Source organism: Haliotis asinina, chromosome 7 (assembly GCF_037392515.1).
Source record: "Haliotis asinina isolate JCU_RB_2024 chromosome 7, JCU_Hal_asi_v2, whole genome shotgun sequence".
Classification (NCBI taxonomy): Eukaryota; Metazoa; Mollusca; class Gastropoda; order Lepetellida; family Haliotidae; genus Haliotis; species Haliotis asinina.
In genome coordinates this window covers 52,395,510-52,415,272 of record NC_090286.1, presented here as the reverse complement: position 1 = coordinate 52,415,272, position 19,763 = coordinate 52,395,510, and the positions used below count along the sequence as shown (strand labels likewise).

General features: G+C 39.5%; 1 protein-coding gene across 1 annotated transcript; it reads left to right on the top strand.

The window, feature by feature from the left end:
- The first annotated feature begins 14,248 nt into the window (after positions 1–14,248).
- LOC137291520 (GRB2-associated and regulator of MAPK protein 1-like) lies at positions 14,249–17,249 on the top strand. Its single transcript, XM_067822885.1, has one exon. It carries the CDS (start codon positions 14,369–14,371, stop codon positions 16,217–16,219), a length of 1,851 nt encoding a protein of 616 aa, XP_067678986.1. The 5' UTR covers positions 14,249–14,368; the 3' UTR covers positions 16,220–17,249.
- Positions 17,250–19,763: the final 2,514 nt, after the last annotated feature.

The window sequence follows — 19,763 nt, the reverse complement described above, 5'->3', positions numbered from 1 at the left end:
CTTATCTACTTATTCTTCTTGATCTGTCATCCTCTCCTCCTCTTTCTCTCCCCTTTTTCTTACTATTTTGCATAAAAGCGTTTAGCCCTGACATACGTTCCCATTCTCACCCCCAGGAAACAGCAAAGTGGCCTAGACTGGTATGGCCATTCAGAAACAGCTGTTAAATCTGGGTTGGCTCCATGAGAATCGGCCGAAAGAAAGTGCCAATCCCGGTGTAACAAAATACAGACAAGATCCTCCTGTTGTCGCTGTTGAATGTCACTGCCGAGGCATGACATCACCTGCTGGGTATATAGGTATGATTATACTGGTATCCCACCCGTACTTATCTACATTCATGAATACGCCTAAATAGTAGTCTTCTAATGCTAATGTGTGCTGGAGTGGAAGTACACTTACATAGCAATGGTGGGGTGTCATGGGAACAGATGAGTGACCACCCATGTGAAATAGCCAATATTAATGTGCGTTACTGTTGTTGAAGGTAGTTGCTAGATGTCTCTTTCAGCAATATCCCACACATCTTGCGTCTTGCTCGTTCTGTAAATAAACGAGTCTGGACGGGACTATCCAGTGACTAGCATCATGAGCTAAGTCGTTTTTGACAAAACAGCATGGGTTGCGGGAGACCTAGACGATGAGGAATCTGGTTGCCAATGTAGGTACCAGCCCTTTAATATTTACAGAACGACATAGTGGATTTCATGATTTAACATGAAAATCCGTCCGCATTTTCGTAACATAATACCTGTTATGAATAGAAAATAGCGATAAAGTAACATTTAACATAATTATTATTATTCTTTCATCAATCAATTAATATCATGTTGAAAATTGAAATGAAATTGAAACATAGTCAGGTATCTAAAACTACAAACCGTTTCTTGTCCTATGATTTTGACTCCATCTCATGTATACATGAAAGAATGGGGGTGATTTGTATAATATTTTGGCCTGCAGTGGAACTTTGGTGGGTCTCTATCGTGTTAATGAGACCTTAGATATACAGTCATCTGAGTTTCTATTTCCGGTATGATGCAAGTACTATTGGCCATACGGTATGGGCTCAGTTATGAGCAACTCCTGAAATCTCGGCTGGATACAACCTGTAGTCTCTTGACCCATAGTCAATCCACGTGTTGGACGGAGACCATTGTCACAAAGTCGTATTGATTAATGCCCAGTGGTGTGAACCGTAAACATTTTGTAAACATGATTAAACTCATCAGAAGCTACGATTATGAAAGACGATAGCTCATTTCATGTGTTTAAACCCCAAATGGGTTGCGACAGAACTCTGAAAATGTGAGTTCTGAATGAGATCAAAATAATTCCAAATCATATCTAGATCTCATGATGCCACTCATTCACACGATACTATCACATGAGGTTAATATCATGGTTATTCAATGTACTTTTAGGATTACATACTGTACAGACTTCAAAACATTTGTTACAAGCCCATGCAGAGTACATCGATACAATCACCGACAACAGTATCTTGAACGAAATACGATCGTCAATTACCGCTGTTCACCGTAAACCTATCTCTGACGGCCGACCTATTTGACCCAAGTGGTGACCTCAGTTTAACAATGTAAGACGATGTCTCACCTGTGTCTTTGATCAACACCGCTTTCCACCTGATCATTAAGACAGTGCTCCAGAAACACAGCAACGCTGCGCAAATATACTCGTGGTTCAACGGCCTACAGAATAAACCCTGTATGTGCGGAGTGTTTTAGTGGGAATAAAGAATTCTTATCCTACTTTCAAAAACAGGCTTTGAAGTGAAGCTGGGTCAGATTATGCAAATATTGAGAATATGAGTGAGCGGCTTTACCTTTACGTCACTTTCAGCAATATTCCAGCAATATCATTGCGGGGGCTCCACACATTATACCCATGTTGGGAATCGAACCCTGGTCTTCGGCCTGACCAGCGAACGCTTTAACTACTAGGCTCCCATTTTGTCCCATTGATTCTGTTTCAACAGAGTCTTCTCTAGAGGGATATTGCTCAAAGCGGTGTAAAACCATATTCACTCGCTCACTCACAGCCATGCCCGCAACAACAGACCGTTCAGGGCCTATATTTTCGAAGCTCTCTTAGCGCTAAGATAGTCGTATGTTAATGATAATGTATGGCACTTGCGACTATCTTAGCCCTATGAGAGCTTCGAAAATATAGGCCCAGTGGTCTGTTTGGTTTAATATATATGAAGATCACGTCCGGAACTCACTTTAGATATATGAAAACGTTTTGCATATATATAAAATGTCTCATATACTGGGGGAAATAAGTATGTAAAACAGTGGTAAAACATTTATATATTGTTTGAAAACCAGGGCATAAAACAGCTTGAAGACTATATCTGGCCTCTTATTTACAAGTGATCTAACAAAATGAAATTCAGTATGGGATGTCCGTGTTCTGAGTCCGTGACGCCGCTGGGGAATCATGACGTTGATGTGCTTTGCCGATGTTAACGTTGGTCACATCAACTGAAAAGGTCAACCAAGCTGAGGCTACCAAAGCACATGGGTTGTGTTACTGTAACAACTACTAGTTGGAAAGATCAAACATGTATTTTAATGATGAAAATTCAGTCAGGTAGTATGCAGAAAGGTCACGTCATGTATTGACTGACTCACAGGGCAAGACCCATTATTTGTTTTGTCACTAAATTTCACAGCAAGTATCAAACAAGTGGTTTGTTGAGGAACTAGTCGAAAAGAATACTCATATGTTTACATGTTGAAATAATGCCGACATGTAAGGCAAATAGTGTCAGCTAGAGCTATGCTTTACGTTTTGTCAAAGTAAATGAGAATTACATTTATCGTCACATGTGTATTCTATCACAAACAAACTTAAATTTTCCCTTTGCATCAAAGTCCTAAAAATGTTACGGTACCCACATAGACATGGTTTAGTGACTAGTGTCAGATAGAACTATGTTTTACAGGTAATCAGAGTAAGTAAGAATTAGATTTATTCTCCTATTCGTATTATATTACAAACAAACCTAAACTTTCCCTGTACATAAAAGTCCTAAACATTTTACGGTACGCACAGAGGCATACTTTACGCTGCGAAGGAAGTATGTTAAGGACTTACCAGCTGAGTTGCATCTTATATGTCTTTTCATATCATACTATGAACAAGAGCCATATATAAAGGACAATACGATGCCGTCACCCCCATAGTAAACATTGTAGCGATGTGTTTGAATGCATTAAAAGCTTTATAGGAACATTTTTCACATTCGCACATTCGTGGCATATTGTTTAGGTTAGCGTGGGATATTGTTGTGTATAGAGACAGTCTATTGAAGTGTCACGCCCGAGAGGTTGGTCACGACTCGGTGTACCATATAAAGATAAACATGGTATTTCCAGTTCTGCATATCAGCCACATAGCGTAGGTGTCTAGATCACGCTGTATTTGAATAGCAATCGTGCGTAAGTGTAAATGCAAGCCAGTGTCTCTGTGCTTGAATGGTTATTTCTACACTGACAAATCATGACTAGGTGATAGGGAATAGTATTTTTGTTATATCACGCTCCCAGTCGTATCCGTGAAGGTCCGGGTTAGAATATTGGCCTTCAGAATACTGGCCCCCATGTTTGTCGTTAAGAGGCGACTAAAGGGATGACTTGGCTGACACATGGTATCGGTTCCCAGTTGCACAGACCGATGTTCATGATGCTGATCATTGGATTGTCCGGTCCAAACACAATTATTTACAGACCGCCACCACACAGTTGGCGAATAGCGAGATATTACTCTCGTTGCATAACATATATGGTCGTTTAATACCACCTCATTCGTTTTCATCTTTGACGTTTCATACAATCATGAACTCGAGAAAGCATCACCAAAGGAGTTACCAATCCACCCAACACTCCAGTGTAACAGCACTATTTATCACCAGAGGGCGTAGTGGCCTTTATGACGTCAGAGTCCCTAAATACACGCTGATCAAAACATCTGATACAGGATTCGTGTTTGCAGTGGTCAGGACGTGACGACGTCTCGCGACCTTCAGGTGTGGGGAGCTGCACAGTTCGAGCTTAATCAGAGCTGAAGGTATATCTGAGTCAGTCGTGTTGCTGGGGAGAGGGGGAGAGGGGGCGAGGGAAGGGGGTGAAGACTGAGGGCGAGTTTTATGGGCAATGATTACTTCCTGTGTACTGTCCTCATAAGATCCCATTGAAAATAATCTCTGTTGTCTGTGTGGCTGGATGGAATGTCTCATACCTCTAGTTGTCTTGCAGTCGTTATGCTGAAGCTCTGCCTGTTTGTTTCCTTCAGTCTTGCATCTATTCTCGTTTGAATGCTTCTTATTTTGCAGCCTTGGCGTTTGGACCAGTATACGTCAGATATACTGCACTCTTTTCATCATTATAAACAGTTTATAGAAAGCACGAAAGCTTGAATGAATGCTCGATTATTTCAGGACCACATTCATGCAACTGGAATTTTTCTAAGCACACTAAAAACAAACAAACAAACAAACAAATGTGATTCATGCTTATTCTTGGTATTTCCTACATGCATTTGACAAGACGTATTGATACTGAAATACTTTCTGATGGCAGCAGAGTTGCTGGTATAATTAAACATATTGCACGTCCTTTAAGCATTGCAATACCTCGATACAATATACAGTTCACACAACCCACACTACAGGTTTCATGATGAATGCATCCGTTATATTTTAGAACCTTACAAGCCCGTCGTTTACCGAGTCATTTACCAAACAGAAGAGATTGTGAAGACATCCTCACTTAGCTACAGTGTTATGGGATAACAGGCAGCGTCTATCTACAATGCACCTTTAGAAATGTGTACTGCAGCTGTTTCAGGCATACCGACTTTGCCTTGCACTCCAAGCAACTTGCATTGTTTAAATAAACCTGAGCTGACAAATAGAAAAAGAAGTTTCGCGCAGATCTCCATGCAACCATAGTTGCATGTAGACATGGAATGTTTTTGTAAACACTGCTGTTAGTATCTGTAGGGTTACCTTCACCACGGTCTTTTGTTATGATGAAGGTGACAAGGTAAGCCATTGTTTTGACAAATATCATCCTACATTTGTGCGAGAAGTATCCAAAACAAGGATTACACAATTGCACAATATCTGTCGTAAGATGTCCCCGGGGTCAGCGACTGATATGTGTGTACTGACCTGGGATGGTATCTTGGTGTCAATAAAAGCTGATTTATCAGTGCACCATGCATTAGGCGTTCCGCGGATTTCTGTTGTGACGGGAATTTTTAAAATTTTCCGAAACAATGACTTTTTTGTATTGGTTATCCGCAACAAACAATGTCCACTTTACTGTGTGAAAGTATGTCATGACATTAAGAGAAAACGTGTTAATTTGTTTTACGCCGTTTTTAGCAATATTCCAGCAACATTACGACGGGGTAGATCAGAAATGGACTTCCAGCATTGTACCTATGTGGGGATTCGAACCCGGGTATTCGGCGTGTTCGATCGCTTTAACCACAAGGCCACGCTCCTTTGACACTGAGAACATATATACGCACTGAAACCAAGATGAGATGCAATCGTTACACAGGGACAAACCGTATACGGCACAGTTCAGTGATATTTATTGTACGATGTCAAAGCAAGACGTATTTCTGCAATCCCCTTGTGTCAAAACATAGGATATTCTTTATTACTATATTGTCTGTCTAAGTATTGTTCTACTGAACAGCCGGTTTCGGAGTATCCAGTCATACTTTGGTGTTGTCCAAGTAACACGTGGACTCATGCTTTGGATTACGCAGTCCCAAGTGAACTTTTGGAACTATTGAGGATCGAACCATAGACCTAGATCCGCTCGCAGGACCCCCAATCGTCATGACCATGGAGGCCTTCCCCACAGCGGGGATATGGTATTTTATTTACCCATACCCAGGGCTGTCTTATTGATATGTATGACATTGTAAGACTTGTCTCCTAGGCTTACTGTGAGGACAATGTGTTACTTGATGCAAGTTGTGTCCAGTTTGACCTCTTGGGTGACCCATCTTGTCCAATGTCCCCATGTAAATGCCCCAGATCAAACTGTCACGACATTTCTGATTGTAACCTGCACAAGCCAACATTGTAACACCCAGAATAAACATCATAAACAAAAGAACAAACTAAGTTCTTTCCATACACTGTAGCTGAACTGTGTGTTCATGTTTCTATACACCATGCAGGCGATTAACGTCATCTAACACCTCACTTTTGAGGTGCATTGCACAAGAAACTGTCGCGCGATTACTGCTGCAATCATCTAAAGTAAACAACTCGCCATATCAATGGATATAACAAGTAGTAATTTATCTCAGTGTTTATAACTGGCTCTATAAATGAAAAATAAGATATGTTATCAAGCTTTATAACACGCTATATCAATAAATATAGCACTCAGTATGAATGTTTATAAATAGCTCAGTCAAGCGGTGTCAGTTAATATAACTGGTGGTATCACTGTTTATAACCAGTTCAACGATTAACAAGAAATATCAAAGCATAAAACAGGCACTATCGAGGCGTTTAACTGATGGCATCAGTAATATACCGTACTGACAAGTAACATCAACACTTCAAGCTTCAATGCTTTAAACTAACCCTGTTAGTATGCTAATACCCAACGTCATTCGATACTTACGGTTACCGTTATCGATCTACGGTCGCTAGAAGTATCGATGTTGATGCTTGGTCTTAAGCTTGTCTTACATTTAGTGCATGTAAATTAGAAGCCAGGTGTTTTAATATACCTTTGCGTCATCGACGGAAGCCACGGTGTGGCGTGTAGACCTGAGATGAGATAAGTATGCTTGTGACAAATATTCACAGCACTGACAGAAGAACTTGCACTTAACCCTATCCAGTCTCCAAACATTTAAACATTTGAACTTTCATACATAAATTTGTAGAGGCTAATAACAAAAATAAAGCCAACTAAATCTTTTCCATATTCATAAGAAATATGTGAGAAAGAGCCGATTGTAAGAGTTCAACTGTATAATTAGCATGCGTTATTGAGTCATGAAACATTGATGACATCAGGTGTTCCTATACACAGACGCTTACATCCGAATTGCCTTTCACGAGAATTGTTAATATCAGTGGCAACACCGGAGATACCCACTATCAGTTCCATCCAAGAACATCACTGACACACTAATGGAAGAGATTTAGCATCTAGGGGCTAAACCTGTCTTAATCTTTTCACCTTTTGGCCTTCCTCACCGAGAAGCGCTCGTTTTGAAAGTTGAGTAATACTGCGGGGTAGCCTATTGGTTAAACCTTTCCCTTGTCACGCCGAAGGACCGGGTCGATTCCCCACATGCCCACAATGTATGACATCCCCCGCAGTGATATTGCTGAAATATTTCTAAAGCCTGCGGAAAACCACTATCATGTTTGTCGTGCTTAACATGAGAATACTCATAATATTTTAAATATGTTTTAATTTGGGATTAATTTCGTGTTTGGTAATGACACATTTCTTCATTTGCTATCGCTCAATATTAAACAATAATGCATTTAATGTCTTTTTTGCGGAATCTGTTGTTCATTTCTGTCTTAAAATAAACAAAGAAACTTATTGTGTAAGATCACGTATTTGAACGTTTAATTAATACATGCATTTATTTGAGAAAAGGCCGAATATAAAAAAGGAAACCTGTCTGTTAAGAAGTGAAAAATTGTATCTGATTAGTTCTGGATCCTATTTTCTGATGAACCACTTGTCAAACTGATACACTGAACCAGACAGCAGGCTCTACCAATGATATGATGTTATATGTTTTACATTTAGGAGTGTTTCCTTTATCGGTCTTTAACTCAGATGGATTCTTCCCACAGAGAAACTTGAAAGAAGCCGAAGATGTAGAGGCCTAAAATGATTTTTACTGACATTCAATCATTAATTCTGTAGACACACTTCCTTGTGATGTTCATTGAAAATAGCACAATTGCACAGTATCTGGATCTGCCCATGGTGTTTCTTTGAAGAAAAACAAGCACCAACATTTAAACGAAATCAATATCAAATCCCCTGAAGCAACTGCCAGCTTATCTCAATTAAATCTGTCCATTATCGTTTCTATGTCCAGTAAAGTGACCATTGTATACTGTTTAGGGTAGTGCTCGAGGCTGGATATCGGGCCATGTAAGACGTGACTTCCATCGTACTGGGAACGTGGCCACGTTCTGATGCCACGCCCTAGGGTCTAGACGGTCACATGGTTTACAAGTAATCTGCGTGTAAAACTGGTTCTATCTTTTGCTGATACTACATGTTACGTGCTTTTTTAACAGATTGATTGATGAAATAAACAGTTGAGATATGAACCTCATGGCGTGTACAGCGAGAGATGTTTATTGGGTCAGGAATACCAGAAGCCTTTACACATACCATTACACATGTGTTTGTACAATCTGACAGTGTACATTACGTATCAAATCACATGAAAAAAACCTGTTTAGACATGGCTATATGATTTAAACACATTTCCTACTTTGCTATTTTTCTTTGTTCACCGAAATTTCAACAAATAAGCGAGAAATGCGCACATATCCATGTCATGTGCCATGTGCACTAAAGTCAGAAAAAGAACATATCGTTTTAAAAATGTATCAGCACTAGCTCTCCTTTAATTAACAATAGGTATACATTAGTGACACATGATAAAGATCCTTTACGATTTCACAAACAATATCTTTTTTCCTTTTGTTTTACTGCGGTGAGAATTCTTTTTTTCTGATGTTGCCGCCTTCACATGTTTTTTTATGTTTTTGCCCAAAGGTTAATAAACCAGAGGCTTAAATATATTTTCAAATTCACGCGAAGCCAAGCCGTCCCTTTGTACCTGTATGGGGTAGAATTTGAAACAGATGAAAAGATTACTCAGTGAATCCCACGAGCCAAAAAAAGATCCAAATTACCTCTTTTTCCTGTGCAAGATTAAAGAACAGTTTGTCATTGCGGTACATTGAGATGCTAATTATATGCAACGAATTAATTGTGATAACATTTTTCAAATCTTCAACCACACACGTACGGTTTCAGCAAATATATGTGATCCCGGTTAAGATGAAATACCTCGCTGCACCAGCCTAAACAAACAACAGAAACACAGCAGGATTACACAACACACTCTGATTATTTCCTACTGGTGACAGAGACATACGAGAAAATGTAGGGAATTTCTTCTTCTTCTTCTTCTTCATCTTCTTCTTCTTCTTCTTCATCTTCTTCTTCTTCTTCGTCGTCGTCATCGTCATCGTCGTCATCATCATCATCATCATCATCATCATCATCTCCCTCTTCAGTTTCTTCTTCAGCTCAAAATGTGTCACATGTTTACAAAATTAACTTTCTTCCCATTGGAAAGACTAAAGTATTCTTTTATCACTTACAGTGGATTCTGGTATCAGCAGAGTTTGTTTAATTATTACTGAAAGGGTTTTGGTGTTAGACATGCCAAGGTTCGTGTCATAAACAGAAGCACAACTATTTGACATTCTATATACTATTGTCACGACTCATGTCACCGGAATGTATTCCATGACTGCAGTTTATTGTTTCCGAATACATCCACTGACACGTGACATACAGTACGACTAACAGTCTGTCACGTGACAAAAAGTCATTGCGACCTGGCTCGTTATGGCTGTCACGTCATCAATCAAATGTCACTTTTAGTTTGAACTGTTAAAGTTTAAACGTTCAACCTTTTCACCCCTCTACCCAGCCTTAATGTATAACGTCTTTAGTTTCAAACGGTTTTGGAAATATGCGTCAAAAAGTAGAACGCGACCCTCGACATCCCAACAATGCATCAGCATGATGCACGAAATATACGTGAAGATCCGGGTTAAAATTGATCTTCAGCAACCCATGACTGTCTAACGATGTGACTAATGGGATTGGGTGGTCACTGACTCGGTTGACATGTCATCGCACCCCAACTGAGTAGATCGATGAGCATGCTGTTGATCACCGGATTGTGTGGTTCAGACACGATTATTTACAGATGTCCGTCATATAATCGGAATATTGCTGAGTGCAATAAACAAACAAATAGAGGGAAATATCATTAAGCATATCGAGTGTTGAAGGAGTCGTGTTGAACAGGATTTCAGTTCTGGCACATCTGCGCAAAGACATGCACCTCATGTATTCGCCATGTTGATGACACTTACTAACACAAACACGGATACATATTCCATTAACACTTTCGATCTAGTATCAGGATCTAGTCAGGAGATGTTGTTTAATATTTGTTGTTTCATGAGTTCTGATGAAATGCCAAACTCCAACCCTAACTCAAACACGTACAAGTATAAGTTTGTTGCTTAGCAACAACAGTTTAATGCCGGCAGTCTCTGTGTGATTTAGTCTTGACCAGACAATCCAGTGATGGACACCATCGGTCTACGCAACTGGGTAAGATGACATCTGTCCAACACGTCTGAGAGCCTGGCCACCTGATCCCGTTAGTTGCCTCTTAAAACAAACATGTGGTTGCGGAAAACGAATTCTAACCGTTGATGGTCATGTATTTTTTCGGGCATTATGTTGATGTATTTTGGGCTGCAGGCGTCATGATCGAAGAATGTCGAGGGTCGCTTTCTACCTTTTGACACGTACTTCCCAATATTTTCATTCGTGTGGACAGAGAATTACAATTCCTAACATGAGAGGCGTATAAAGTGAATATTCATCTTTAGTCCTGGACCGCCTTTTCGGTAAAATTATATCTCACTCAATATTGTTATTAGGATCTGATCATAAATTCTCTTGAGTATTGAAGACTGCAATCACATTAATACATGATTGAATACAACGGACTTTGATAAATATAGTCCGATTCAGTCACATTAATACTTCAGTACTTATACTGTGTAGGGTGTGATCGAATTAATTATGAAGATTGTTTCACACGTTCTTGTCTGTGTTCAAATTCGACCAATACGACAAATTCTAACCCTGCTCCAAGGTTGTACTGAGCGCCAAGCCCATGCATGTATAGCAGTAACTTCCACCCAAGGGCAGCATAGAATTTATCATTTAACAGACTTGTGGCAGTCTAGATATATTCTAATTTCAAATTATCCAACATAACACTCTAAATCTCATAAATTGTGATATGAAATGCCTAAATCCGAGTACAGTCTCTATTATCTACGTTAATAACACAATTCTAATAGGACGAAAAAGAAACATTGACTGATTGTTATCAAATACTTCACTGGAGATAAGGGACAACATCGGGTGCTCATGCAAACGGTAATATATGCTAATATACATATTTGTCGAATACGTATTGAATACGGTTATACAAGCTATTATACACATGTTCAACGAACTACATCAATGTGCTGAACTGAGATCATCAGTGATCCAGTCGAATAATTTCCATTCTTTTTTATTTTCACTCCCGGCGGAATGCTTGAGTATTTTTTTCCCTGGCAGTGACATTTCATATTTGATATATACTTGACGGTAAATGCATGACCATAGTGCATGCACTTGTTTCATCACAATTTCATGCTTTTTTCATAAAGACGATCATATGAAAGTACAAATCCCTCAGAATCGCATCTGTGATTTTTACCATCCACTTCGGACGTGAGTGTCGTATGTGTTTTTATGTACAGCAAACACCTGGCCTTCTTTCAAAAATCATGTGAAAATCTGCATCGAAACGTCGCTCTATGCAATAAATATAGGCTTTCTTTGACTCAGCATCTGTTTCAGATAACATGGATCGATGGTCCAGTATTTCAGGGTTTTGGCGAGTTTGACCAATCAATAGTATAGCTATAACAATCACGTCATAGTAAATATCCAGGTGAGTTCAGGATGACATTCAGCTTAAGGTATGCACAGTGTTAGTCTAGAAACACTAACTGTATACATCTAAACGAAAATCTCACATACTAACTCGTGAGTCAGTCCCAAATATTACGTTAAATCACAAAATCAGCGTGACAGTTGTGAAAATATGGGACCTGAAATATGGGACGATGGATGAACAATGACATTAGTAAACGGCCAGTGAATGAAAGTAGAAACTTGGAAAATGGATTTTACTACAAACTTACAAATGTTCATAGACCCTACTAGACTGATATTAACGTTAAACCACAGCAAACCCTTCTCCAAGTATGTCATTCTTAGCCGCTATAAACATGGGTGTATACTTTGAAAGCACGTATCATTATCCCTAGTGATTTAGGTAAATGGTTAAGTTTAAACACGTAACCTGTGCTACTTCGATGGAATTCAAACCACATTAATAATACAATCGGTTCCGAAGTATCAGTTTGGTCTGATATTTAGAGTTGTAGGGGATGTTCTGGAGGATTCCTCCAGAATGCCGTGGGTCAAGTACGTACACACTGGAGAACGGAATCCATGTTGCTTCAAAATGGCTGCCCATACTTTAAGACATAGACAGACAGAAAATGCCAACGTTCAGGGAACAGAACTAGACATAGGCGGTGCGAGCAAACGCAGAATCCACTAGACCATACTGTATTGTGGGTGTTCATAACAGTGAGATTAAGGAGTAAGATTTGAAAGAGACATGTCATAGTTGCATGCATACGAAATAAATTTCTATATAAAACACACATACGCTCGTTATACTTTCTGACTAGCAAAACGAGTAATATCTCCGCTTAAGTGTGACGTTAGTGCGATACTTAGCCAGAGATGACAAAATCTGGATTTAACATTCATTTGATGTGTGCTACACAACGCTACGACGTGTGCCTTTGTGAAAAAAGGCAATCTCTCGTATATACAGGAAATAAATATGTCTACAAGAAATTGAAGTTTCAGACTTTAAACGTAAAGAAAACGATCTGCAAACACGGATATCTTCCCCGATGTTGAGTCATCTAAACGCATACAGTCTCAATTACAAATAACATCACAAAACAGTAACACTGCTGAAGCAGATATATACTCATGATATAGTCACAGCTGTACAATATATTCGGCTTTTAGTACAGATTTCTGATGGATGTGACAAGGGTTTGTCTCTCTATTTACAACACACGACTAGCTGAAGCACATTTCCCGTCAATATTGATTGCTTCCAGACGTCCCTTGCGTATCTAGCAACAAAACACATCATCCCAAACTGTACCCCTTCTATATGAATAGTCCAACTTAATATTCCGGTAGTAGGGTTAGTTAATATAGTTGCCGAATGAATTGCCACAATACAGTAGTGTATACAAGGAAATCTGAAGTTTCGTGGTACAAATTTATATAATTATTGACGTATCTTATATACATGCCTCCCTCCTGTAATCACTTGCGTACATTCACACAAACGCAGATATGATCTTACTTTATATGTGTTTAAGTCTCTCCCTTTAATACTACATAAACAATCTTTAACATGCTTTAAAGCATTATGGAGGTAGAGTTAAAGCAAACAAAACCGTCACCTTGAGGCCAAGTCAGGTGGCGTTGTATTAATATAAGTACTAGTAGTTATGATAACCCTCGTCAGAAGCATGTCAGTCGGTCTCGTGACTTGATAGGCTAAACTGCTTTATGGCGACTGTGGATATATATCTGCCTCGAAGAAAGATCCATATTCAACATAATCACGTTCAAAATCACACAAGAACAAGAACAAGAACAAGAACAACAAAATAAATAATGTGATAATCCTACAATATAAAAGCATTTTGCTAAGACTCTTTCTGTTTCGGACCTAAGAATTTGGTTTCCCATTCACCTGAAACAAATTTGCAAGTGTGTAGAATTTAGTTGATTAAAGATATCCTTTTGATTAAGTGTTGCTATTGGTAACTCGGCATAACATAAACGATTAACCTGCTGTCAAGGTCATATAATTAAATACAATGGTCACTAACAACTATAGCCTTGTTGAAATAGGCTTAATCTCTTGTCTTGCGGCTAGGGGCATTCATTCACCCTGGGCAAGGCTCCTCAGGTTAATGGTGATATGCCGATCGCGGCCGTGCTAATTAATATGCATTTTACAGTCCAATTTGAAACACTGGATCGCTCATGGACACTTTTCTACAATGCCTATAAAATGGCACTCCTAAAACAAATACCAGCCTGTTAGAAGTCGTGATATTAAAGAGCAGCGATTGGGAGTTTTAACAGTCTCCCCGTGCGTGCTACGTCACATTGATTTTGTCGTCTGCTCATTCTCTCACAAGGCAGCCGACAGTCGCTGAGAGCAGACGATATTTGTCAACGCTGAGGCCGCCTTATTTGGAAACCTGTCCGACCGGTCGGCTCATGGTAGGACCTAAATAGCATAGTAAGTCGCTAGCGCTTCAATGATACGCATTGCTTCACACCGATCTCGTGGACAGTCGCGGTTAGGACATGTAGACAACATGGCTGCCACCAGTGACACACCTTCAACCGTGTCCCCAGAATGGGAGACGGATTCAGTGACTTTGAAGGAGTTTTCGTCTAAGAAAACCTTCCCCACATACGCCAAGGTTGTGAAAGGTTCCTACATGAATATAGGATCGTCCAAATTCTCGCTACAGCGTCAACATCAGGAGGTTTTCATTCACTCAATCAAAATGGGGGTGAAGGTGCTAGCTCATTGTGTACGTCGGATAGATACTACCCAGAGAAGAGGTTTTCCTTGTACCAGGCTACAAACTCTAGACCAGCGTTTGGCTATCCCTGTGTCGTACCAAGGATGGTTTGAACTTCTTTCCGAGGACGGGAAATCTGCTAAACCATATACCAGTGTACCAGAACTGGCCAAGACGTTTCCAGAGAAGTGTTTAGTACGAGAGAACGTGAAAGCATATTTGGCAAGCTCGGAAGGGAAACATACGTTTGATAAAACCCGTATTGTGCCTGCTGGAGAACAGCTGACGTTGTGTGGGGAGGTATCGCTCCCGTCACCAGCTCATAATAAACGTGTGAAGCTGCTCAAATGCACGGACTCAAAAGGTGAGAGTTTATACCTCAGTTTCGATCAAAAGGGAATATTCACAGCGATAGCTGGGCCGGACGAGTTCACTGGCGTGTTTACAATTCGCGATATCATACGGAGATTTCGTCTGCCGTTGACTGTGAAACTTATTCAGGGGGTGAAACCAAAGGTTGATTCCTCACGATTCACCGGGTTAATACGTCTGGATTGGGTGTATACAGACGAAACAGCATTCGTTTGTCCTTTGGAAAAGACACATGTACGTATGTTACCGGTGCCTACTGACATAAACCTAATGATATCCAAGGCCAAAAATCAATCGGATATCAAGGATACTGAAGCATTTAGGACTTTGTTGACAAAATGTAACCGCATGGTGTCCAACTACAACAACACTATCCACCTGATCGTGTCACTTCCGGATTCAGTAGTAAAGAACAAAAACCGTTCCAGTTCAAATGTTTTTTCCGTTCCTCAGCGATTTGACAATAACGAAACTAGGTCAAGTTTGAGGAGATCAAAGAGCAAAGAGGATATGTTAATGGACGAAATTGACGATCTTTATCAGTTTGTCAGGGATGGTGGTCCAGCACCGAAATCCAAGTTTACTTATGATTCAGACGAGGAAAGCTACTGGGAGGAACCGGCTTATGAACCTATTGACCAGTTCCGTGCAAGGCTTATGGCTCTAGAGGCTGGCAAACCGTTCACCCACCATGAGAAATACAAGCCAACAGATCCAGCCAAACTTCATCTTGACAACGACCCAGACGTTGCTGCTAGCGGAGGACCTATATATGGCCAGCTTACAAATGGAGGTTCAGACAGTTCGTCCACCCCGTCCGCTCCTCCTCCTTTGCCTAGAAGGTCTATATCTGCCGCTGTGGAGGGAGTCGAAGTGGATCAGAAGAAGGGTTCTCCCCCTCCCTTACCCCCAAGACAATATGCTAGATCTAACTCTATATCCGCCATTCATTCAGCTTCATCTGCAGGTGTCTCCCAAGCAGCAAGAAGTGGCAGTAGTGCCGAGAAGAGCAAGAAACAATCCAAAATGAAGAAATCACCATCCAAAGATTCAAAGGACTCCAACAGCAGTAGCAGTGGTGGTCACAGGAAAAGCCTTGGACGGGACTTCCGTGATTCAGACATCAGTTCTCGAACTAGAGGTTCATCTGGAGAGCAAGGACATACTAAGAATATGAGAAAACGTATGCAAACGTTGTATCTGTGATCGTGAACCAGATAAACAGTGGTATATAACATACAAGGGATCCAATTCATATATTATCAGTGAGGGAGTTAAGGGTGTATTTCAGGATATGTTTTGTTTGTCTATATAATTTTAGAAAGAAATAACTTTCAACCAATCAGATAAATTATCATCTGACTGAAATGGCACAAAACAATATTGTGTTCTTAATACTCATAATTAATGACACACATTTTTCCTGGCAAATCAATCTTAGCTTCTCATGAATTTGAATATAAAAACACTGTGAGATTCATAAGTTATGGGTATATGTTTTAAAGCAAGACATCAGTTGAGCAGTAACATGACAAGACTGTATCCACTGTTATGAAAACGCATGTATCGTCACCTTTGCTGCTTTACAGCCACAGTACCACAATATGGATATACACAAACACCTGTGATGGTTCGAGAGACATCTGTGAATACTTAAGAGCACCCTTGCAATATGTGCGTGATTGTTTTATAAACTGTATGGATAGACACGGACCTAGAAGATGTCCCTAGATACAACCAACGGTGGACCGAATACTGCAATAGGCGGATGTGAGCCTTATATCTGTGATATGTGTAAAATGACGAATGCTTGTGTGTGATTTCGTCTTCCAAGGGTCATATCATGGCCAGTGTTGTCTGCGTCCGATACGAAGAGCTGTAGCTCACCTGATTATTTATATATTCATTTGAAGGTCCCTGTACAGTCACTCGATTGTCGGGTAGGACTGTCAAATCGAACTAGACCTGTCTTAAAGCTGACAAGCAATTTGAACGTTGTTGCTTGGATAACAATATGTTTTTGTGGCATGTGTTATACCCACCCGGCATTGGATTGACGGTTCATGGCTTGTGTTTTGACAATGTTATGGCATTTTTGTTTTTCGTTAGAGTCATATTTATGCAACGAAAAATTGAGATAAAGAAATATGTCAAACATGTGAGTATGTTTTGTATTTACAAAAATCTATTGTCAACAGTATATTTTGTTAATAAAACACAGCTGATTTAGAAACAACAGTATGTAACAGCTTACCTATTATATTTAAAGAGATTGAAATCACTGTTATCAGCTAGCGTGTACGTTAAGTTTGCTCGAATCCTTTATTTGAATTTCAAATACCAGATTCTCATTCATCATATGTAGGTCTGTCAGCCCGGTCCTTGCACTAGCCGGTTTAACCACACTGAAAGCGTCTTAATATACACGACAACACGGAATGACTGGTGTTGGTTATAGGATGAAACAGATTCAGTTCAATGGTGAAACTCATGTGGCTGATCATAGAAAATCAGCGATGAAACCAGGTGTTTGCGAAACGCATGCTAAAGAATATAAAAGGAACATCTTTAATATATGTATTCTGGAATATCGCTTTATTGTCTTATACACGTATTGTTATGGAAAATGACAGCTACTTCTCTCTGTTCCTTATATGACGTTTCAGAGCTATGTTTTTTGCTCTTTCATCACGTGAACGTTGAATCAGTGCCCAGAGTTAACGTATAGACAAAACATGTTTACATTTGTCATCTATATATTATTTTTTAACATACAAACACGCAACAGCATAAACACACCAGTTGTACTTGTGCCATCTTAATGTTTCTTTTCTCACGCTCAGTTCATATGAGTCACTTAAATGTGATTCTGATGTATAACACTTAAGAGCAATCGCACCCCACGTCATTGTAATACAGTCCAAATGACCCACCCTCGTCACGGGGGCGTTAAGGACCTAGGTATGGTTTTCAAGTCTACTTTAAATCCGTGCTGTCCAAGGAACGCGTAACCGAATAACATGGAGCACTTTTTAAGCGTATGGTCGCTGAAACATTTCAACAAAGCGTTTGAGAGCATTTGCCATAGACGTGCTTTGAATTCATTGGGAGAGGTGTGAGTGGTTCTAACAACGATAAATGTCAGCTAACAATACAGAAGGTGGGTAGGGTCACCCCGTTCTCGCTATATCAATAACGTACCTGCATTATAGTTTTCTGAATAACGAGATATGCTTCGTTGAGCAGAAAATAACAACAAACGTGACGTTGTTTAAGTATATTTGTATTTTCCAACGAATGAATAATGCAAGAAGGCTATAGTAAAGTAAGTAAATCCCTTTTTGACAACGTTCACCCGATTTCATATTTTCAAAGCTAGGTTTGCCATTATTAATCGCTTGTGGACCGACATCAGTGTTCCTGATGAGGTAATATGGACATTATTTGGCGATTTGAGGAATACGGTCGCTGGTTCCGGATAACGAATGTTGTAGAACTAAATGTTATCTTTTGTCACAGGTTGGTTTAGAAACTCACTCGTATAAAAATAACTCGTATAGATGTTACTCTGACACCAAATATATCTTGCGACAACCCCTAACTAAACCGTTAGCATCTTTTACAATATGTCGTTTGTCAATATGAAGAATAATTGATATCTAGCATAAAGAAGAACAAACAAAACCTGCCTTTTTCACGAGAGAAATACTCACCGTTCATAAAGCTCATTTTCCTTACACACATAAAAATAGAAAAAGGAATTTCAATGTTAATTATCAAGCGCCTAACATTATAATCGACTGTTGATGGTTGATTTGTCAATACAACAATAATGCAATGTACGATCACTAACCTGTATAAGTTACATATAGAAATGCAACATTATGACCAAACCACCATTGATCTCACATTGGATTTAGTTCACACGCTATGGCTCACTGGCCATAATGCGGTTGATCAATTTTGTTAAGAAGATTTAATTGTTGATGTATGTGGTTCATTTGACAAGTAAATATCGAAACATGTCACAACACGAACCATTGTTACTCTGTAAATTCTTTCCTTGGTCGAGAATGATTTCATACGGTTAAGGCAGATTGCTTACATTAAGACCTTTGTTTCTACCGACTAGCTAATTTCTCATGTACTTTTAAAAGCACATTGGTTTCTCAGGTTTCAATCGCGAGCATTCTTGGTCGCCATGGTAACTCATAATATTTTTATTGATGGTTCAGCGCCATATACTTCAGCTTTAAAGAACAGATCACAGGATACAGTGAGTATTTGGGGACGAAGGAAGGTTCATCATAGTAACACATTTATAACGATATGCTTGACTGTTGTATGATCGTTTTTCTCATGTGGATTCAACAGCTGCAATGAGAGCTTCCTACGCAGATTATTCAGTCTGTGAACTTAATGATGTGTGAGGTAAGAATGACACTGTCCAAAACCTGTCCTGGTGGAGGACATGCAGTCAGTATATGTTATTGTACATTAATATATAAATTTCCAAATGTATGAAAGTGTAATATATTTTAGGTTTTCACAGAAAGGTTAGTAAGGAGAAGGACAAGGTGGAAAATATTATATCAACTATAGACCTGCTGCTTTGTAATTTACAATTAAATGACAACTTAGATCAAATATCTCATTATTTGAATTTATCGCAGCGTTTTGCAAATATTTCGAGTGTATACATGTAGTTCTCATGCAATGTAGGCATGGCTTTGAATCGTTAGTGATTTGC

Bases quoted from the DNA above. Each gene is read 5' to 3' on its own strand.
- LOC137291520 (XM_067822885.1), top strand. From the start codon at position 14,369: ATGATACGCATTGCTTCACACCGATCTCGTGGACAGTCGCGGTTAGGA.